Below are 22,922 nucleotides of genomic sequence, written 5' to 3' on the forward strand. Positions count from 1 at the left end.
TGGAAGGCGATAAAACAGTGAAGAGGGTGATAATACCTACATGTATCATCAACAGTGGAGACCATTTGAACGCAATGATTAGCCATTTTCAATGTTACAAAGATTTATTTTTTTATCCGCTTATAAAACATTTGTCAAATGCCAAATATTATGAAAACACAAAGCAGACATTCACTGTGAAATCAAACACACACTGCGTTTACAACTTAAAGTGGATTTACAAGACTTCCAATAAAAACACTTTACATTCACACACACACACACACACACACACACACACACACACACACACACACACACACACACACACACACACACACACACTCTCTTCATACAATAAACGCATGTTCTTTGCTGCCTGGCGTGTTTTCAGTCACGCTGAGTTAAAACACCAGAGTGACACAATGGGTTTGTCAGTCTCTCAAAATCTGTAGGACGCCAAAATGTTTCTGCTCGGTGTCTGTGACATGTATTCATGTCAGGAAATTTGTGTCGGAGGTTTCAAAACGAGGTTTTAGAGTTGGAAAGGCACCAGTCTAAAAGCTGTCGTAGCTCCGACAAGCCTCAGGTGGCTTGAAGCTGCGGTCTTGAGGTACTCGCTTCTCCTTGACCCAGGCCATTAGACCTGCTGATGCCAGAGCAGGGCACCTCCTTCCTGGGGATGGAGGAGGCGAACATTGTGTCCAACATGCCCAGCACCTCCAGGAGGTCCTTCTGGTAGTCGATCTCTCTCTCAAGCAGGTCCTGCAGGCGCAGCAGCTGTCGATCCACGACTGGTGACTGGCCGATTACTGACCGATAGATGTCCAGGATCATCTCAGCCGTTGTTACTAGGACAGGAGCAAACCTGGGGTCAACCAAGTTCCTGAAAAAGAAACGGAAAAAGGTATAAGTTTTCATGCTGCTAAATACTTTTGCACTATTTCATGTACAGGCACATCATGTCTACACTAAAGTCTACTTAGGTAGTGAAGTTTCGTACCCGATAAGAAAGTTGAGCAAGTGAAAGAGACTTTGTTCATCTCTTCCTGCAAGAGCATTCTTCAATGTTCCTCTTCGATCCAGCTCCTTTATAACAGCTACTGTGATCTCTGGCTTTCTCCGTCTTAGCCATGTCTATAATTAAAATGTAAAATACTTTATCAATAAAAGTAAAATCATAACGGCCTTTTGAACCTGATTTCACCTTATTGCTAAGGTTATATATACACATATGGAATGTCTACCTCCAGAGCTGTATCCAAAGCCTTCGATACGTTAAATCTCTTGAGCTGCTTGTCATATTTGGCCAAATGCTGTTTCACTGGCTTACTGACGAGATAATCATCCTGTAAAAAAAGATGGTGAGATAGTTAGAAATAGGAAAACAGCCTCATGAGCCTCATATAATAAGTTAGTGTGCTGCAATAAAAAGGCATTAGCTGCTATCAGAGAGTTTGGCCTTGTCTTTTGTAGAAGTCCAAGCATCTCTGAGGGAATATTCACTCAACAGACCACTTCATGTCTCAGACTTGACTTCAGCTACTGCATGTTACTAAATGTACATACCTGTTTAGGGACATAGTTCTTCCCCTTCACAAAAACACGATATGATGGTTTCCGCCTCTGTTGGCCAGAGGTTTCCTTTGACTCTTCAGGGCTTTTCCTGTGTTTGACACTCAGAATACCATTGGTCATACCCACGACAATGGACTCATCATCAGGCTGTGAAGAAAGACATAGTTTTAGTGTCAAGAACTCAGGCTCTCTTTTGTTACATAGCTCTTAAATATATTCATATTTATTTTACTTTTTTGGCATAGACATTGGCTTTAGTCTGTGGTGGTTACTGAAAAACAAAATCCAAAAGAACAAAGTAAAAAAAAATGCCTTGTCAGTTCACTCTCTGAGGTTGCACACTGTGTTCTGGAAACCCTACACCCTCATGCCAACACTAAGAGGAGAGGATGTACCGTTTCATCTCATTTCGATTGACATTTCTGGCAATACTAGATATTTCTGTCAGCTGGTGCAGAAACTGAATCTCTCTCTTCGTGGTCTCAGAATGGGTCTCTCAAACGTGACTCCCTCTTAGGGGGCATCTCAGACACAAGCTACCGTCAGCTTAATCAGAGTTTATCCCATCTTTGGTGATTGTAATCAACTATCATACATTTTCCCTCACTTTTTTGGATACACTTTTCTATATTTAATTCACCTTCAAACACGAAAAAACTAACAATAAAAACATGATCAATGTAATTTCTTACAGCTAAGCCCAGACTGAGGATGGAGGCTGCATAGTCAAAGTTGTGGACCACTTTATAGTTGGTTGTGTTGTACACCTTTACATGCCTGAAAGACAAACAGAAGTAATATGTTAGATAAGGTTCATAACAAATACAGCTGCTTTTTCCTTTGCTTGCTGTGCATACTGTACGTACACCATGCATACTGTACGTACACCTGTCCCCGTACCTGTCCAAAGAAGCTGACAGCAGTCTCTGTCCATTGCTGCCAAGAGACAAACAGGTGACAGTTTTGTGATGGTTCTTCATTGACACCAGAGGCTGCCCTCCTTTTAGCAGATCCCACACTTTCACATAGCGACCACCTAAAGAAAGTGATAGAGAAACTTTTTAAATGCACTGAATAAACATCTGTATATATATAATGTAGTTATGTCTTGCACAACAACCCGTTTCCACTTGAACAAGGCTGACACTCCAGTAAATTAATTTTCTGGATGCCCTGACTGAACATGATGATTATGCTGCTAGCTACCTGCAGAGACTAAAAGTCCCTCAGAAGGATAGAGAAGCAGATTCTCCACTGGATGGCCGTGGTCCATGGTCATCACACTCTTATCCAATCTGGCATCAAACATTTTCAATGTGTGGTCATAAGATCCTAGGAAAGAAAAAACAAACAAAAAAACAAAAGACAAAGGTGAGTGTTAGGAAACAAAACAGCAGTCAAAAGCCAAAACTTGGGAGAAACTAGCTGTCCCTGTTAAACTTATTTCAAAAAAACATGTCAAAATATATAGATAATTCCATATGAACCGAAACACCAATTTCCTGTCCTCCGTTTTACTTTTCCTTCACATACTAAAAAAACTGAAAGTTTCCATCTCACCAGTAATGAAGAGATCTCTGTTGAGTTTGCTTGTGACACCACAGCGAATGTAATCTGTGTGTTCTTGGTAGGTGTTGAGCTCAGTGGCATTTGGGATGTCCCAAAGTCGACAGGTGTAGTCATCCGAACCTGTGAGGATCTGGTAACTGTCTGAGGTGAAGTCTGTGACGTGGACAGCCCTGGGCAGAAGAAAAATGAAATTCACATCAGTTCACTTTCATGACTGGAAGTTTATATATCAGTGACGCAGTTTACTGGTTGTCAGAATGCTTGAGATCATCAGAAAATTCAGTCGATGGATCACTCAAGAAATCATCATTCAACCTTTATTACACGAGAACTCTACAAGACACAATGAGCTAGTCAAAAGCCTTTTGTGTGCCTGAACAGCTTAGAGTGATGGGTGGATGTGCTTTTTGGTTTTGATGCTGTAAATATAAAAAGAATATTATGCTGATAGCGATCCATGCAGTGTGTAGACTTTTTAAGCTGTCAGGGACTGGTTCTGCCATTTTACTGAAGATTTGAAAACTCAAATTGTATTATGGGGTAGGAATTAGGCTACAAGTCAGTAGCTCAATAAAATTGTCACATTGTTAATCTTATCACAGGATTATTAATCTGTCTAAGTTTTCTTTACTGAAAACTACCACTACAGGCCAGAAATCCTTACTTGTGCATGAAAAATTGTACAAAAGTACAAAATTGTACTTGAAGGAGTCGACAGAGGACATGTTCTCACCCCACGAGCAACATGTGACACATTTCCCTTCCACAGGGACTCCACCTAACTTTTCCAACATAACCTCTGCAAGGACCGCCAAAAATCTAGTAAGAGGGCCACCTTAAAATGTAGCAGGATTCATCCTCTTTTTACTCTGAACTGCACATCTAAAACTACAAAAAACAAAACTATCAGACAGTGACATGTGGAATACTTACTTTGTGTGCCCTTTGAACATCCTGAGTGCCACCTTGCCGCTGACATCAAACAGCCGGACCACAGAGTCCTCACATCCCGCAACAAGCAGCTGACCATCTGACCTGAACCTCCCACTGTATGCAGTGTCTTTAAACCTTGTAAATGTCTTTACAGGCTCCTGGGAGAACGGCCCATAAATGTGAACCTGTAGAAAAAAAAAAGACAGTGTCAGAATGCTAAGAAATCTCAAGCAAATGTTGTACACTCAGTACTTTATTTAGATTTCTGATTTCTAAACACAATTAAGCCAAGAAGCCAACATACTCTTGTAAATGCTGTCACAGCAAAGTTATGCGGAGCCACTGGGGAGAAGTCTATGTTTGTGATTGCTCCAAATTCTTTTATCTGGACCGGAGCCTGTGAGGAGGGAAACAAAGATGCATTATTAAGATTGAGAAACAAAATTACGGATACGCTTTTCTTGCTTCAATAATATTAAAGACAGGTTATAGCACAATAGACTCACCTTGTAGTTTTTCCAGTACAATGTGTCTTGTGTGACTTTCTCTCCAAGTTTTGGATAGACTTGGATTTTCGTAGGTTTAAATGAAGCCATTTCTGTGCTGGTCACGGAAATACTCTTAGTCTAGTAAGATACAGGGAAAAAAACATGGATGTTAACATATAACAAGGGCGGTTAGTTAACCTCTAAAACTCCCGTTGCTCGTCGCTACTTGTATTCAAACTCATGCTGTGCTGCCCAACAATGTTGAAAACCCACAAAAGTGTATTTTAAATCTAGTGGAGATGCAAAAGTTTGAAAAGATATCAAACATGTCAGGCTGAATCTGAAGGGATTTGAATGAAATGATGCACAATACATCTATAATACTTCAACAATACTACAATCAGATGAATAGGTGCAGCATAAAAAAACTCAGTGTAAGCAAGATGTAGCTTTAACACGGAACTGGAACAAGCTTAGACAAAACGTGATACTGTCATACAGAGTAAACTAAGATGTTGTTTACAGTCTTAAGGCTGGTTAAGGGAAATTACCCGTGGTAAACGGGACTGTTAGGACTTAATTAGATTCACCAAAGTTGTATGGATTAACATGAACACAACCAGCAAAAAAAAAATGAAGTCAACAAAGTTCACATTGACACGTTTCACCAAATACTCTTACAACAATATTATTATTTGTATCATGGTCACTTTCTTTGCAATATTTCTTACACTATGGCCACTTTACATTACAATACTCTTTGTATATATCATGCCACTTTTATCCTCAGTACTTTTCTGTTTTGAAGGTTGATTGTTTTTCGTGTTTATTGTGAAGGTTATAGATATTTCTGTCTGTTTATGAATTAAGTATATCTAATTGAATCTAATCCGCATCACGTCCTATTAAACTGTGCAGTTCTTGAAGGCTAAGCTAACGAGTTCACAGTTTCGAGACGGTTTCTCGGTGAGTGAGACTAAAATACAATCTTTAAAATATATATATAAATGTCTACAGTCACTATTTTCTTGATGGATAAAGTCACACTTGATGTTGCCGGTCTGAAAACAAAAGCGGATAATTGGACGGATACCTGAGCCAACGTGTTCAGCGCGGCACGCTGCGCTTCAGCCGGACAAACTACGTTCAGGTTTTTCTCACCTCTGACAGAAAACGTCCAGGAGCGAAGACGTGTTTTTTTTTTTCAAATATGACGTGTAGAAATTAGATGACACTGGTGTTAGTTTTCCAAGTAAACCAAAAGTTTCTCATTTTAAGGAGTTATCACGTTGCCTCTCGGGGCACTGGAGGACGCCATGATTACAAACGTGACCACTTCCGTTATGAATAAAGGCAAAACTTTATTGTTCACAGTTTACTCAAACGCTTTCCTCATATTTTGAATATTAAAAAAATAAAATTAAATAGCCCCTAATGTTTTAATTTTAAACAGGCCTACGAATTAATAATAAATAAATATAATTAAACAATTGTCATTTTCAAACTAAATATCTTCAATTTTCAGTGGAATCTGAACTGAATCTTTATTTTTTCTTACTGATTTTACCTCTCCACATTATGATGTTTAATGTCTTAAATCGTAGTTTATTGGTAATATTTTTATTATTTAAAAAAAAAAACTGCGGCCACATCCGGCAAGTTATCGATCTCACTGCGTCACTTCCGGCCCTCGCTCCTTTTCTCCGATCCTGTCCCGTCTGTGTGGCCCGCGTGTTTACACACTCCCAGGTCAGTTCACCTCTCTGTAGCCTTTTAAGCCGCCTCAGCCTCATGTAGTGTTTACTCTGACAAGAGGCAACAGTTCCCCGCGCCACACTGCGTGTTAAAGTGCGATGAAAAAGGTGAATTACGCTTGAACGTCAGCATGAATTTGAAGAGGCCTAAGCGAGCTGTTTAGCTTGGCTCGCTAACTAGCCGGCAGTCCAGTTGTCATGTATTCTCAGAAACAGTGTTTTATAAGTATGCTTACGTTTCACAGTCTCAAGGCTGAAAGGGCAAACATGAGCTCACATCACACCTTCTCATAAAGGAAACTTTGCATTAAAACAGTGAGCTGTTAAAGGTTCACCTAACTCATCTCTGCTTGCTTTGGGGAGCGTTCCCAGCCTAACTTGGGCACATGCATGACTAAAATGTATGCAGCTATTCTGGGGCTTTATGGGCATTCTTGTTAATTTTGTTGTGAAACTACATGGAGGGAGATTTAGGGGAGTTTTGGGTTTGACACTTCCTGTGAACTGTTCACACATTAGGTGCTAATATTGACACTTATGAAATATTTGAGATATTAATCTGTCCCCGATTCTCATCTCAAGATCAGACTATTAATGTGCAATGACGTGAGTGTAATGACTTCATATGTTAAATGGGCTTTTGTTTTGTGCAAATAACTGAAATGATGTGATTATTAACGAGTCTACTGTGTCTTTTTTTTTAGATGAAGGAGTCGATAATGAACCAGGAGAAGCTTGCCAAACTGCAGGCGCAGGTCCGCATAGGCGGCAAAGTGAGTTGAAGTACATACTAGCAAATGACTTGGAGTGAATGTTTTATTATAAGTCCTGTTGTTGGGTTAATAATATATGTTATTGCTCATTGTTGTGCACTGTAGGGGTCAGCCCGCAGAAAGAAGAAGGTGGTGCACAGAACAGCTACAGCAGATGACAAGAAGCTGCAGTTCTCCCTCAAGAAACTGGGAGTCAACAACATCTCTGGCATCGAGGAGGTATAACAAGCTCTTTCTGAAATGCGCAGCGATAAGTAAACATAGGTCTTCTTCATGACGCTGATGCTCTTAGGTTGAGGTTCTCCACTTTATAAAAGAGTAATAAATATACCATGACATACAGGAAGTTAAATCTGACATAAATGGGACTGAAATAAATGAAGAAAAACAGATTCTCATCAAATAAATCTCCTTAATCACTGTATTTTAATGCTGAAACAATTAGTTAAATACATAATTGGCAAAGAAAAGATGACAACATAAGTGTATGTTATGATGGTTCAGTTGGTCATCTTGGTATTAATTACAGTCCAAATGAAGTCCTTTTGTCGCTTTGCCTATAGCTTACAAGGATTGGTCCAAATGTAATTGCATTTTAAAAGAGCATGTTTTTAATCTATTCGTTGTTGGACAAAGTCTTACCAGCTATTTTTTCATCCTCTTTTGACAATTCCTTTTATATCCTACTGTAGGTGAACATGTTCACAAACCAGGGAACAGTGATCCACTTCAATAACCCAAAGGTTCAGGCCTCCTTGGCAGCCAACACTTTTACGATCACAGGGCACGCTGAGAACAAGCAGCTCACAGAGATGCTCCCAGGAATCTTAAACCAGCTGGGAGCCGACAGTCTTACCAGCCTCAGGAGATTAGCGGAGACCCTGCCCAAACCAGGTACGTACAACACTAATCTGTTCACATGTATCAGTAGTTTTGTGTGCTCCTTATATGCTATTTTTTCTTCTTCCTCCTCATAGCTGGAGACAACAAAGCCCCCATGGTTGCTGCTGAGGAGGAGGACGATGAGGTTCCAGGTAAGCACATTTGCACATCCCCTTTTTAAAACAAAGATTTGCTACAGGCTACAGTGTGCTGTGGCATCAATATAACCACATTAGTAACAGTTCAGAACACGCTGTACTTGATGTTTGTCCTATTGTATGGAACATGTATAATCGTATTAGATCAAATAAGTTTCGGTCTCTGAAAGAACTTAATTTAGGTTGAGATTAAGGTTTATATCTAGTTTGTATCTAGTCAAGTTTTATTTGTATGCCAAATAAATCTTTTGCTTATTGAGATATTTTCCTATCTTTATCTGTTCCTTACACTTTTTTACCCTTCTGTTTCTGTTTTTAGACCTTGTTGAAAACTTTGACGAGGCTTCAAAGGACGAGGCAAACTAACTAACATCAGTAAAATTTTTAAAGCTCCTTCTGACTCACCGTACTTTGACAGCAGCATTTTGTAATTGTTAATGTATGTGGCTACAAAGAAAAGTTGCTTTTTAATTGTGACCTCGACAATTGGGCTAAAACAAGTAAAAATGACTTTTTATGGCAACTGTTACCCACCCTGTGTTTGATTTGCCTCGTTCTGTACAAGTGAAACGATTTAATTCAGCGGAATGTGCAAACCTTTGTCTTTCTAACACTGCCTCTCCTGCATCGTGATGGCCACACATCAAAAATGTATTGATGGAACTGATGTAATAAAGATTACATTTAAATGTATCAGTTTGTTTTTTTAATGTCCCGCCTGTTCTTTGCAAATTTGAATGAAAATGTTTACTTTGTTGATTTTATTACATTGAAACTCATGGACCCAGTTTTATAAATTTTTACAGATGATTTGTTTATGGAAATCATTGCTAAAAGGAATATAACAGAAAATATTGAGTTTGTTATCACTGACTGTGCGGCAATAGCAGAGGCCTACACTGGGCCACAGCAGTTCTGCTTTTTGCAAGAAGATACAAGATAAACACTTGTTAATAACCCTCAATTAAATATAAGTGCAAGCCATCAGGCGGCTTGTGTACACAGCAGCATTGGTCTGTTACATGATACTGATGGCTGAAAAACACTGTGGAATTACATCCATTGTAAAAGAAAAAGATATATTTTATATACACTAGAGCTGTAAGTTTCTCTGCTTACATACTGTATATCAAATATTACAGGTGTAAGAATGTTCAACTATTGGTGCCACAGAATATTAGTTGGCAGTATCTGTGATACACCTGTGGGTTTCATGCATAAAATGGTCCAAAAAGGTTTTCTGAATCAGGAGCACAAAATAAGCCATATACACAGAGATACTCTGTACACAGTATATGCCAGTAATCAAATGTGTTTTTGTAGGGTGGAATATGAGACTGCCTACGAGACCATTTTTGGGCAGCCTTGATGGGTTCCCCATTTGTTATATCGACCGAAGTGACCTCAGTGTTTGTCATGATGAAAAATGTGTGAACTAAAAGATTAAACTGCAAGTAATGTGAATTATGTGAGATCATGTGGTCTTGATCAAATTCATCAGACTTAGGGAAAATAAGTTATGTGACTCAAAGGAATCTTTGGTAACAGTCCACCTACAGATATCTTTTTTTTTTTCTGCAGATAACAGATTCTCTAAATCATCACCGTCATGATTCATAAACATGCCCTAACTCAACATGTTTTGTGCTTAAATCTCACAATGACAACAGTGGTGTAATAGCAGAAAATTGTTATTTGGATCTCACCCAATAAGTTTTGAAATGTAAAAAAATACAAAACATATCAAAATATCATTCACCTAGTCTTTGAGTTTCAAAATTTAAATCACTTTAAATAACTTGAGACTGTTTCAGAGACTCATTTCAGAGAACATGGGAGTGCTTTATGAAAACACTTACTTGCAGCTAAATTGCAACTCAATAATTACAGGATATAAACACATGAAAATATATTTAATATGCTTACCATGAGAGCATTGACAATCCACATGTAGTACCTGTATGACACATTACGTCTCTCATACATAGATCAACCTGTATATTTACCTGCTCTGCATTCATTTGTATGACTATGATCATTTATTTGAATGTGAACATTTCAAATGGCTGTACCTTTTGTATACATAGATTATTATCAATAATGCACCACAGTGACTGTACTTCAGTAAATACACACAGGGCAGAGGTTATTCAAGAATAATGCTATTTAAGATTTAAGGAACTGAAAGCTGAAGCTGAAACCATCTATTTCTGTTCAAGTGACCTAATGGTTTCCAAGAATGTTTAGCATTAATATACATGTCATACTTAAGAAGGTATATTAAATATACAGTATGAAGTACTTACCTTCCAAATTTGTGAAAGGACAAGGAAGGATTAAAACACCAAATACTAACATTACAGCCTAGCCCTTTAGCAAGGCATTGTTTACTATGGAAGTACTTCATACACAGATTAACATGACAGAATCAGATGGTTTACATGACATTTGGCAGAAAAAAATGGATTGTCCCCACACATGAAATCAGTCATGTGTGGGGACAAGTCATGGACAGGGAAAGTAGTGCCTCTGTCTTTTTCTCTGTGAAGTTTTGCGTGCTGGTACATGCTCTCAAACATTCGCAGAATTAAAGGTCCTCATAATGATGATCATATGATTTTTTTTTTTTTAGGGTTTTTTTTTTTTAGGGTTTTTTTTTTTTTCAGGTTTGTTTATCAGATTTTTCAGCTTAAAGGTTGAGGGCAACCCCCACCCCACTGCATGATGCTCACCCACACACTTCTTATCATCATCTGTCAGTCCCAATCGAAACTCAGACACAATCTATTCACAAATTTGACATGCAAAACAGTATCGAGGAAATGCACTACTGCGCTTTCAGCCTCCAGAGGTGTCATGACGGTAATGACGATGCACGCTGTATATAAAAATGATGCTCAGTGGACAGTTTGAACATACAATCATCTGGGTTGCAACGACTGAACTTCTGCTCTTGATTTTTTTATAGCGTCACTTTATCCAAATGGTAAGAAACAACTACTGGGAGTCAATGCAAGGAGTTAGATGCTTGAATAGATGTCAGAATAGGGAGTAAATTACAAACTTTGCTATTTTGGTCATTTTTACATGATCAAAAAACATCTGCCAGTTCAAATGTATTAAGGACAGATTTTATTTTGCTTCTTAATTGAAGATGAAAAATATATAATATTCACTAGCAAAGCAAGAGTTTTAGTGCAAATAATGATTTATTTTCTTTTGCTTTCATACATTCTTTCAGAGGACTTTGTGGATATTTGGGCTTCTGTTCATCAGCCTCACAGAAGCATATGGACTCAAATATTTTCCAGAAAACTGTAAGTCCTAAAATATATTTTTTTCTAATACTAATTTTTCCACATCTTGAACGGCTAATATATGTGATTTTGTACATGTGTATGTCTCTATGTGGACTAACGTGTGTACCTGTCTGTTTGCATGTTTGTGTAGTTGTGGTGGCAAAAAGGGGTGATCCAGTCACACTGACCTGCACTACAAAGACCGATGGAGCAGTCACATGGAAGTTTGAAGATGATGAGATTGATATCGACGACAACATCCAGGCGGATGGTAAAAACCTGGCTGTGTCTGAAGTAGCTGATATCATGCTGGGAGAATACACCTGCTGGAGAGGAAATCAGAAGTTATCATCAACCCATCTGCTGATGGAGGCTGATGAGGGCGAGGAGTTTGGTAAGATATTTTTAATTTATTCTACTGTTTGTACATTATATATGGTGGGAACCTTTCAAATAGATAAGTCTTGAAAACTCCCTGTATGTCTGCCTGGGTCTAATATTTCTCTCTTTAAAGGACGACACTCAAAGTTAACACATACTAACCGATCTGTGATGGAACATTAATGTCCCACGTTTAGTTATATTTTTTCCAATATTTTTTAGAGTGAAAAAATCTAAACTTACTTCATTAAAACTTGTACTTACCTACATCCTGTATCTTTATAGATTCTCTCATCAAATGCCGGGCAAAGTCTTATGATTGTAACTTCAGCTGCAAGTGGACAAACAGTAGATACACAGCAGTGCGCCTTGGACTGGGACCTGACTGGTAAGGGGGGAAAAAAACAGTAAAGAGGCCAAAAGAATATGCATAATGGGATATACGGTTTCAGTTTTACTGTTTTTCTCTGTAGCAGTGAAGGTGGGAAGTCATGTCACTGGGTCAGCAGTGGTGTTTGGCAGGATGGGGGATTCCAGCTTGAGTTGTCCCACACCCTCTCACCCTACACCGAGGAAAGCACCATGCTTGAACTCACCGCTGAGGCCATCAGTGACCATCAAATAATCAGGAGAACCAAGAGATTTTATCTCAGAGACATTGGTAATTAGAGTGAAACTGAGCTACATTAAATGCATTCAACACAAGATTATCAAGATTCAAACACTAGACAGCATCTTTTACAAAATGATTTCACAAAGGCCAAAAAATAAACATGAGGAAATTAAATGATATGGAAACTTGAAAGATAAAATCCTTTTTGTAAATACATTTAATTATTTCTGCCAAATATTTGTTAATTTACATATACACTATAATGATTCCTCACTGATACTGATATTTTTATTTTATTTTCAAATATTTTTACTGTCCTTTTTCTCCTGTCCAGTTCAACCCGATAGTCCCCAGATTGTCAACTGTCAGGAGGTGGAGCAGGATCTGAACGTGACTATTGATCCACCATCCAGCTGGTCGACTCCTCACAGCTTCTTCAGTCTGGAGCACGAGATTGAATACACGTTGAAAGATGATGGCGAGGTAAACACAAGCTTGCACTGAAACTAATTCTAAAGACCTCTCCATTTCTGTCATTCTATTGTCATTGTATCTCATTGTATTTAGTTTTCTTACTTACTTTCTTATGACCTGTCTCACTTTAGACTAGACGTTCTCTATCTGCTCTGATACCGAAGAGGATCAGCAAGCTAAGGGTTCGCTCCAGAGACTCTCTGGTGCAGTCTACCTGGAGCCAGTGGACTCCTTGGAAAAATGTAACCTATTGATAATATTTGAAGCCAAAACTATCTGCTCCTGCTTTTTCTTTGTTCTAACAAGTCCTCTAATGTGTCTCTCACCAACTGTTTTATGTGTTTTATGTGTTTCGAGGCTGTCACAGACTCACTCACCTGAAGCTCAGTTTTGTTTAATCAGTACTTTATTTATTTATTTATTTTATTTATGACTCAATTGAAATTATTTATTTGTGTGTATATTTATTATTTATTTTACATCGCACACACATAAAGTAAAGCTAATATCATTATGGACATACTGTGAAATGAGAAAATAATTTAATGTCTTTCTTGATAGCAAAAGCACTACTTTAGGGGTCCTTATAAGAACTAATGAATGTCCCTGGGAAATGCAGACACTAGACACTGTTATACACTCTCAGTTTTGTCTATTTGAGGATCCTTGACATTACATAGGTCATCTAATGTGAATCTCATTCAACTGGGGGAGTTCAGTTCAGTCTGGCCTTTGCGAGGACATTCACACCTTGTTTCTTGTCACTGTTATTTCTGTAAATGTGTTGGCGTTTCTGTGTATTTTGGTGGTTTTGTGCTGTGCAAAACAAGTGGCTATTAAAAGAGCTTTGTGCTTCCTTCTTTATATATGTTCCTTCTTTTTTCATGTCATGTTTACAGTTACTGTAGTGTCAACCCACATGTCTATGCTTGATGTGGACAAATTATTAGAAAGATTAGTCACTGGGTGTGTGAGTATGTGTGTGTGTGTGTGTGTGTGTGTGTGTGTGTGTGTGTACTGTATGTTCCTTGACTAGATTTAATTTCTGAGGTCACTTATAATTTCACTTATTACTTCTCTTAAAGAAGTACTTTAAGAAAGAAAAGATATTATGTATATGATTGACAGAAACAGAAACAAAACTAGATGCTGGGTCTTTTAAATTTAACCACTATTATGAGTTACAATACTCCAGTAACAATCATAATGGGTTTCTTTTATAATAATGACTATTTATTTATTAGCTCTTTATATATTTTATATTAACTGTTATATCAACTGTTAGTTGATAATGAATGAATAGTACTGTAGTTTTTCCACCATTAATACTTTTTATTTCATTTGATTCTTTCCCCTAAACCTTACAATTACAGTCTGGCATCTATTAAATAAAACAATTCAACATTTCTTTTGAAGAAGAAGAGAGCAAACAGTAGACAGTAAAGGCTAACAACGAGACACTCTTTCTCAGTGAGTGTCAGCTACAATTTATTGCTAATATATATTTTTTAATTTTTACATGTTAATATCATAATTATTCAGTGATAAGCTTGTGTGAACATTAAAGACCATCTAAGGCACCAAAGAAAAAAAAAAGCAAAATGCAGCAAATGTTTATCATAGCTGCTTCTGCTTTCCCAGACAGATTTAGATAGAGATTATTAGATAGATTATAGTATCAGTTCCTATTTCAATTTCTTTATTTCCTTCATTTTTAATGTACTTTAACATCTAACATTTGAAATTTTCACATTAGCAGGTCAATCCTGCCACCTGTTATTCGGCCAAAAATAGAAAAGAAAAAACAAGAAACATTTGGCTCAGATTGTCTCTAAACTTAAAAATTAAATTTGCTGACAGCTCATTAACAGAGAAAAGATTGTGGCCCTATATGCATTATGTGTTGTAATGTCTTTGCACTTTAATGTAGTCCTATCTGCACTATGTTTTATGTTTCAAGACTCAAAGCATGTTTATTCTTGCTGCTGTTGTTATCATTTCAGGCTCTAATCTGTCATTAATGTATTACAGGTGAGAAGTGGGAAAAAGGACCTTTGTAGATGCAAAAACAAAGAAAAATTTTGCTGTCCGGAGTTACCAGCTGGGTTCTTGGATGGCTGCAAGACAAAAAGGAAGAAAAAAAGAAGCAAAGATGCTACGATTAACCTGATATCTAACAATGTTTAATAAAAACACGCACTGTGAGTGGGATTATTGCCGATGTATAAAAGTGCTTTATTTGGGAATTAAATGGGACTATTTGGATATTAAGTAGTTAGATTGTACATCTGATTTAATTTGCCAAACACAAAAAAGATTCAACATTGGGAGTGGTGAGAATTTAAAAATTTATTTCGAAAATCTTTTAATTGAAGAAAGTATTTCCTGTGACACCTAGCTAAATTCAAAGCATTGTAATGCAACAGCTGTGTAATAAATTTTGGCTTAAAGTTTTTTTTGTATTGCATTTCATTTGTATGAAAAACTTAGAAGAGATTAGAAATGCATGCCCTTATGACACATAAGCATTGAATCTTTATATTACAATTACATTGAACTTTTATACTAATAACTTACTGGTTTGTGACAATTTAATTGCAAAGCGGTTCAGAACAAAATATTAGAAAACATAATTCATCAGATCACCTTCTTTTATTTCTCCCTGGTCCAGTTCTGATGCTTACGTGCCCATTGTTGGTGCCTTTGGCAGTAGACAACATGTGCACCATGTCTACAATTACCCCATATGCAAAAAAATGCAATGCAGTGTGTGTCCTGACACCTTTCCATCAGAGCCAGCTTTAACCTTTTCAGCAATTTGAGCTACATTAGCTCATCTGTTGGTTTTTCCTGCTTCTGGCACATCACCTTTGAGCACAAAAGGTTTATTGATGTCTACTACTTTCCACCCACTGACAGATGCCATGATAAGGAGATGATGTTATTCACTTTATGTTAGTAATCAACAGTGATGTATAAAAACACCACATGAACGTATTAATAAGGTTAAAAACTTGATTTTCTTCAAGTATTCTACATACAGTGCCGTGAAAATGTATTTGCCCCCTTTTTGATTTCTTACTTTTTTGCATATTAATCACAACTTGTTTAAGATCATCCAATAAATGTTAATATTAGACAAAGATAACCCAAGTAAATATAAAATGCAGTTTTTAAATGATAATTTCATTTATTAAGAGAATTTTTTTTTGAAAGATAAGTTCAATTACACTGTCCACACCCAGGCCTGATCACTGCCAGACCTGTTGAATCCAGAAATCACTTCAATAGAACCTGTTTGAGTGAAGTAGGCTGAGAGATCTCAAACAGCAGCACATCACGCTGTGATCTCAAAAAGTTCAACAAAAGATGAACAAAATCATTGACAACTGTCAGTTTGGAAAGAGTTATAGAGCCATTTCTAAAGCTTTGGACTCAAGCGAACCACGATGAGAGCCATTATGAGCAAATGCAGAAATCTTAGAACAGTGGATTCAAGAATGACTCAAAAATAAGAAAGAGACAGGGGAGAAACTGGAAACCACTGCTGACCAGAAAACAACAAATGTAACTACTTTTTTTATGTTTTGTTACAATGATGGCTGAAATATGCTATTTCTAAAAGTTTTTACATTTTATTTAGCAAAAGCACTACTTTTGGGGTCCTTATAAGAACTAATGGATGTCCCTAGGAAAAACAGACACTAGACACTGTTATATCCCATCTCACAACACAGACAGTTCCACAATTAAATATAAAATTGACCGTAGGACCTCTTTCTCACTTTTGTCTACTTGAGGATCCTTGACATTACATAGGTCATCTCATGTGAATCTCACTGGGGGCGTTCAGTGCAGTCTGGCCTTTGCGAGGACATTCACACCTTGTTTCTTGTCACTGTTATTTCTGTAAATGAGTCTTGGTGGGTTGGTGCTGTGCAAAACAAGTATTAAAAGAGCTTTGTGCTTCCTTCTTGTTTTCACGATCTCACGACCCCCCCGAGGGTCCCGACCCCCACTTTGGAAACCAGTGCCCGAGCCTGGCAGATGAATTTCAGCTTTGCAAAAAAATACGCATGCGCATGAGAAGAAGCGCGGAAGTGGTGATTGCTAAGCTGCTGCTGTGACAACACAGCTGCTACTTATGGACAAAAGAGCGGTCTGACATGTACACAGCCACACTGAAGGCTCGTCTATGTAACGTTCAGGAGCTCTGCAAATGTCCTGAAAATGGCAAAGGTTGTTCGGGCTTTAGTTTTATACCTGTGGAGTGTTTTCCTGCAGCTCAGTGGCGTGTCAGGTGAGCGTGGGTGACGGAGGTGGATGCTAGTAAGCGGCTAATGAAGCTAACGTCACCATGGTTACTCATGTGTGCGCGTGTCCTGTGTCATGCGCCCTGTACATTTCCACCACGCGTCCTGTAGGTTACTAACGCCGAGTTCATGATGACCGTGCTGTTACTCACATGTCTGAAATGAGATGTTTCTGCTTTAGGTCACGGGATCAATGAACTGCTGTACTTCAGGGTCATCAGTCCAGAGGATATAGGGTATATCTTCAGTGCAGCTCCTGCTAAAGACTTCGGAGGAGATTTTGTTAGTACCCACATCTGAATTTCATCTGTTCGTCTCAAGCCTGATGTACCATTTAATTTAACACACCCCTCTCCTCTCCTCTCCTCATCTCCTTTGGTGCTCAGACATCATCTTATGATGAGATCTTTCTCGTGCCAGCAGACCCAGCAGATGGCTGCTCAGATCTGGAGGACACAGAAATCATCCAGGGACAAGTAATCCTGGTGGAAAGGGGGTATGTGCACACACCTCAGCACGTTTCTAGCTTAATAAATATATAAGCTGTAGAGGATGTGAACACAAACCAGGTGTAAGAAACTGGGGCGCTTTAAGCTCAAGTTGCAAGTCACACCCTTGTAACACCCTTAAGCAATAGCAGAAAAGCCATGTTTAACATTTGAGGGTCCACACATGGGTTATATACTGCTTGGCACACACAAGTTAATGACTTTGTCATCTAGCCCTCAGTTGTGAAACTATTTGAACATAATTATTGGCATAATTGCCGTCAGAGCATGTACTGACTTTTCAGGAAATACCAGAAAAATGTGCCAGATGGTTTTCTTACACACTACCATCCCGGTAGTCAGCATTAGAAACACTACAAGGAAAAACTACAGGCCAAGGGCCAGGTGGTGATCCTGATATGACCAGTTATGGATTTCAAATCTCTAGTCCCAGCCCCTGGATCTGATCAGGGGCCAAAAAGGAGAGGACCAGCTGAGGAAACAAAATCCAAAATGTGAAGTTTGTACTGAAATACAGTTTACCTTTATGGATATATCGATGCCAACGTGTCAAAAGAGGACTGACTGTGTTTCTAGAGTAATGTGTTTTTACACGTAAGGAAATGGTTAATATCTTATATTTCTTAAAGGGAGTTTGGTATCATATTTCCCCAGAAAACGCAGGAAGCTTCTAGTTGAATTCAGATTGCTACGTATGCAGTAAATGGTTGTCCTTTGTGTGTGTGTGTGTGTGTGTGTGTCTCTTGCCGAAACTTGATTGCTCAGCTTTTACAATGCCGTTTAGGTTCTCTTTTTATTTTCAGGTCACATGAACACTTATTCACCAAGGAAAATATTTCTAATATTGCAAAACTCCTAATATTTCTACTATTTTCCTCAGTGTAATATAACCACATCTTTCTGTCAGGTGCTGTGTGTCTTTTGAATATTTGTGGCCTAACCATAATTTCCAATGCTTTACATTATTTATTTATTTATTTTTATCACTTGGTTCTGTTAGCATTAAAATGCGTTCACATTTGAAGGGCTCATCCGATATAATGAACATCTGTCAAATCCCTGAGGTGGGGTTAAAATCATCCTGATTTCGTGCATCAAACCGATCTGAAAAAAATAACTAAAATACTCAAATGTAGAGGTGGGAATGAATTAATTTGGATTTGGATTATTTGAATCCAAAATTTCATGATCAGAAATTTTTGGAGTATTCAGATCAGGATTTAATATAATCCAAGAAATATAATCTTCTGAAATTATTTTAAAATGCAAGCCCGGGTGATTTTAATGAACCATCCATCTATCACCATCAACTTCAACCAATCACAAAACTCCTTGTGAGCTGCTGTAACAAGTGAATTTCCCTGGTGTGCGACCGTTGAAGTCTAATTTATCTTGAAATTCTTACTGAAGCCAGTCAGAATAAGCGCAAAAATATCTTTTCCAATGAGAAAGCCTCCTGTGGCGTTCTTTGCTCTTTTTTTCAAGCCGCCTCACAAGAATAATGTAAAGACTCACAGTGAATTACCCTTTAATCACCCTGGGTCTTTTTAAAGGTGACTATCGGGTGTTTTCCCATAATGCTGACACATTAAAATGGTTTCTTCCCTTTTCTTTTTGTTTTTGTTTGCCCTCCAGAGGTTGCTCCTTTGTACAAAAAGCCCGACACGTAGAGGAAGCAGGAGGCAAAGCTGTTCTGATTGCTGATAATGCAGAGGATAATGACAGTCAGTACCTTGATATGATCACTGATGGCAGCACTGCCAAACCAAGCATACCTGCACTATTCCTGCTGGGGCGTGACGGGTAGGACATATGCAGACACACAAACAATCTGTCTTGTTTTCTTTACTGTATTAATGCATCACATTTTGACATGAATGATTTCCCCTTTTTCATGTAACCTAGGATGATGATCAGACGATCTCTTCAGAGACAAGCTCTGCCGTGGGCGGTCATTTCCATTCCTGTCAATGTTTCCTCTTTGGCTTCATTCCCACTCAAGCAGCCCCCGTGGACACTGTGGTAGAAATGACGCACACCCACAACTCCATGTACTTCCTCACTCAATAAACGCTCTTTCATCAGTTCGTATCCTGTTAGCAGTGAAGACACTCACAGGGAAATTCTTCTACGGTGGTTAAACAAACTCACATGCAGTAGTGGTGTACCAATGAAATTAACATACATACACATGATTATCTAAATACACAGCCAAGGGAATGTGAGTCAAACCTTTGATCTCTTCGGAAGAGCTGTTGGATGGGGTGAGGACAGACAAACTCAGCAAGAAACATGCGTGCTTATTCTCAGTGATCAGCTGAAGTTGACTGAATTAGCAAGTTTTTTGGAAGATAATGAATTTTTCACTCGAGTAATCTCCAGAAAGTTCTGTACAGATGATTTGTTGGTCACTAGTTGCTGTTTGAATTTGATACTTCCTTACAAACAGAAGCGCACTGTTTTTTTTTTGGTTTGTTTTGTTTTTTGCCTTGTCTAATAGTAAAACATTGTTGTGTAGTCCTCTGAGGGGGAAAAACCAACCCATGACAACATAAGCTATACGTCACTACAGTACAGCGTACCAGGAACAAACGTCATGTCACTGTAGAAATGTTAATGCCTATTTGCATGAATGTAAACAGGGTGCCCAAAAGTGACCACTGTTTCTCTTATGGTTAATAAAAATTAAATGATTTTTTTTATAAGACTATCATTTATTGCCTTCCCAAGATGATCTACACAACTTATACAGATCTACAGAGTATACAGATCTGTTGTCCTCTTGTGCCAGAAACCTTATCAGCCAGACTGTTGTAAGTAGTATAACATATACATTAACTTTGTATTTATATCCACTTTTCAGTATGTAAGAGCCTAAATCTGTCAAGAGCAGTTTGTGTACACAAAGTAAAGATAAAGAATAACGATACATGGAAATAGCCTTTAGTGAAAATTACATAAAACAAATCATGAACATATTATAAAAGACAAATCGTTTAAAGATCTATTTTTCCCTGCCCAGCCTGATGAAAGTCATTTTTATGAACAGTAAAAGTAATATTTGGTTTTAAATTTCCTTGTAAAGATTGAAGAAATAAAATAATTTATTTTAATTTAATAAGAGCATATTTTCTACATTTGGTTGTGTCCCCTTTGATTCTGTGCTAGAAATCCAAGTTGCTGCTTTTTGCAAAGATGTTTTCATCTTCTAGCACCTTCTTCTGAAATTAGCACTTGGTTTAGATGTTAAATTGGTTGCTTTGTGTTTAGTCCATTCTATTGATGGGAGTTTTCCCTTTTTATTGCCAACACAATATATCTAGTTTGAGTCCAACTTAAGTCTGTGGCTCATGAACTGATTCTGTATTGATCCATAAAGTCTGTATGACTGGAGAAATGTCAGAATATAATTAATAATATAAATAAGGTAGGGGCCTTAAAACTCCATGAGAGTGAACACAATTGCTGTTAGGAGCTTCATACAGTACCTGCCCTATTACTGTTATGGACCAGGAAGTCACTGGGCCTTAATGTTCCCCCAATTTTTCTGTATTCTGATGACTAAAGGGACTAATTCAGTTTTATAAACTGCATGCATTAGTGTCCTGGAAAGCATCACATTGTTGGTGGTGGCTGAAAGGTGTTCTTTGCTTACATCAGGCCAAATTTCTTATTTATATTTGCTGAAAGTGACTTCAGAACAGATGTTTGAGATTCTTATGTCGTTTATCATAATTTTTTTTGTAAAAGTTTGAATCGTGAGGTTCATGTACTATCTGAGGTTAACGCCAGCTGCTAGATATCAGCACAAAAATAAAATCCTGCAATCCTTTTTAATACCTTTACAACAAACATTTCAATCATGTGTATGGATAAAACATGGATTTAAAGTAGAAACTCCTATCAGAAATGTTTAAGGCCTTTATATTTGTCTTTCACTTGACCTTTGGGGATCATAGAAATAGTAATTTTGGATTGAAAAGTTATTACCTTTTGGACTTTCAGTTATTTTTTCTATACAAAAGGGACATAAGCATTTTAAATATAAAAAATACAAATGCCTAACAGATCTTAGTTATTAACATAGTCTGTGGCCTCTCTCTCTCTCTATATATATACACATACACAACATAACCTCAGAAAACAGCACAAAAGCCAAACGTGCATGATGCGTGCGCTCAGCACATTATCGCGTTTAAAAATGGGCATAAATGCGCTTCAGCACCAGACAGCGACCCATTAAAGAAACGTAGAAATGAACCTGTATGTTGTTTAACTTCACTGAAAACACAATGGAAACGTCAGGGATAAAATATCGTTTCTTTTACCTAATGCTTAGTACATCGATATGTCCACATGTCGTGTCAATCTGGAGAGATATCACCTGGATAAAAATGAGTGAGCATTCCCACTCTGCCCACCTGTAACTCCCCGACACACACCATTAGAGGTTAAATTCAAACTTAAAAAAAACTTTTCTAGCCGCTCTACACCGTTAGGGTCTTTTTGAAGAAATACTGCTCCTGCCCCTACATCACTCACGTCCACTTGGAACTCAAAGGGATGATCCATCCGAGGAGCTGCAAGGACAGGAGACGAGCACAACAGATTTAACATTTTTCAAAAGCTCTCTGGCACAAGGATGACCAAATAAAATGGGTGTTTCCCTTTAACAGGTCGGTGAGAGGGGCTACCACAGTAGAAAAGTTCTTACAAAAATTTCGATAGTACCCTACCAGGCCGAGGAAACGCTGCAGCTCTTTTTTCGTGGTGGGGGCTGGATACTCCTCCACAGCACTCACCTTGGCCTGCACAGCACACACTTCCCCCTGCCCCACAACTTTCCCCAGGTAGATGACAGTAGCCTTAGCGAACTCACACTTTGCTAGGTTTACTGTCAACCGGGCATCACTCAACCGAACAAACAAACTGTCAATACGGCCGACTTAGACTCACGACGATAATACGGCTTTAGCAGATTAATGTGGCAGAGTTGTGTTGCTTTCCTGCGGTTCGGGGTCGACAGAATATAATTTTGGTCGGTCTCCTGACGCAACACAGTATACAGACCACAAAACCTAGCCTGGAACGGCGAATGAATCAAGGGCAGCAATGCCAGAACTTGGTCACCAGGACTAACGCGCTGTTCTGCCTTCCAGTCATACAACCGTTTCATCTTTCCCTGGGACGTGGACAACTTACCCTTGGCCATCGCCCCC

At 38.2% G+C, this 22,922-nt stretch overlaps 4 protein-coding genes across 8 annotated transcripts; 3 read left to right on the forward strand and 1 right to left on the reverse strand.

The window, feature by feature from the left end:
* Positions 1–89: 89 nt before the first annotated feature.
* utp15 (UTP15 small subunit processome component) lies at positions 90–11,785 on the reverse strand. Of its 3 annotated transcripts, none has more exons than XM_027277561.1 (12): positions 11,602–11,785; positions 4,566–4,685; positions 4,364–4,456; positions 4,060–4,244; positions 3,118–3,296; positions 2,764–2,889; positions 2,458–2,593; positions 2,250–2,334; positions 1,549–1,704; positions 1,227–1,328; positions 983–1,116; positions 90–865 (listed from the first exon to the last, which is right to left on the reverse strand). In XM_027277561.1, the coding sequence occupies exons 1-12, from the start codon at positions 11,719–11,721 to the stop codon at positions 565–567; spliced, it is 1,737 nt and encodes a 578-aa protein (XP_027133362.1). In that variant the 5' UTR covers positions 11,722–11,785; the 3' UTR covers positions 90–564. The 3 variants fall into 3 exon arrangements, with proteins under 3 accessions (XP_027133362.1, XP_027133364.1, XP_027133363.1); XM_027277563.1 differs by lacking the exon at positions 11,602–11,785 and adding an exon at positions 5,641–5,895; XM_027277562.1 differs by lacking the exon at positions 11,602–11,785 and adding an exon at positions 5,709–5,894.
* Positions 6,208–8,807, forward strand: LOC104922967 (transcription factor BTF3). 2 transcript variants are annotated; one of them, XM_010735931.3, is made up of 6 exons: positions 6,208–6,296; positions 7,006–7,074; positions 7,180–7,293; positions 7,767–7,968; positions 8,052–8,108; positions 8,434–8,807. In XM_010735931.3, exons 2-6 carry the CDS (start codon positions 7,006–7,008, stop codon positions 8,478–8,480), a joined length of 489 nt encoding a protein of 162 aa, XP_010734233.1. In that variant the 5' UTR covers positions 6,208–6,296; the 3' UTR covers positions 8,481–8,807. The 2 variants fall into 2 exon arrangements, with proteins under 2 accessions (XP_010734233.1, XP_027133369.1); XM_027277568.1 differs by lacking the exon at positions 6,208–6,296 and adding an exon at positions 6,329–6,409.
* On the forward strand, positions 11,720–13,262 carry il12b2 (interleukin 12B 2). Its single transcript, XM_027273305.1, has 6 exons — positions 11,720–11,807; positions 12,080–12,182; positions 12,268–12,455; positions 12,742–12,890; positions 13,013–13,123; positions 13,239–13,262. Exons 1-6 carry the CDS (start codon positions 11,720–11,722, stop codon positions 13,260–13,262), a joined length of 663 nt encoding a protein of 220 aa, XP_027129106.1.
* Positions 13,263–16,953: 3,691 nt separating this feature from the next.
* Positions 16,954–20,243, forward strand: LOC104921673 (protease-associated domain-containing protein 1). 2 transcript variants are annotated; one of them, XM_010734277.3, is made up of 5 exons: positions 16,954–17,181; positions 17,376–17,476; positions 17,581–17,690; positions 19,339–19,506; positions 19,609–20,243. In XM_010734277.3, exons 1-5 carry the CDS (start codon positions 17,112–17,114, stop codon positions 19,727–19,729), a joined length of 570 nt encoding a protein of 189 aa, XP_010732579.1. In that variant the 5' UTR covers positions 16,954–17,111; the 3' UTR covers positions 19,730–20,243. The 2 variants fall into 2 exon arrangements, with proteins under 2 accessions (XP_010732579.1, XP_027133368.1); XM_027277567.1 differs by lacking the exon at positions 16,954–17,181 and adding an exon at positions 17,256–17,301.
* Positions 20,244–22,922: the final 2,679 nt, after the last annotated feature.

Source organism: Larimichthys crocea, chromosome III, assembly GCF_000972845.2.
Source record: "Larimichthys crocea isolate SSNF chromosome III, L_crocea_2.0, whole genome shotgun sequence".
NCBI lineage: Eukaryota > Metazoa > Chordata > Actinopteri > Sciaenidae > Larimichthys > Larimichthys crocea.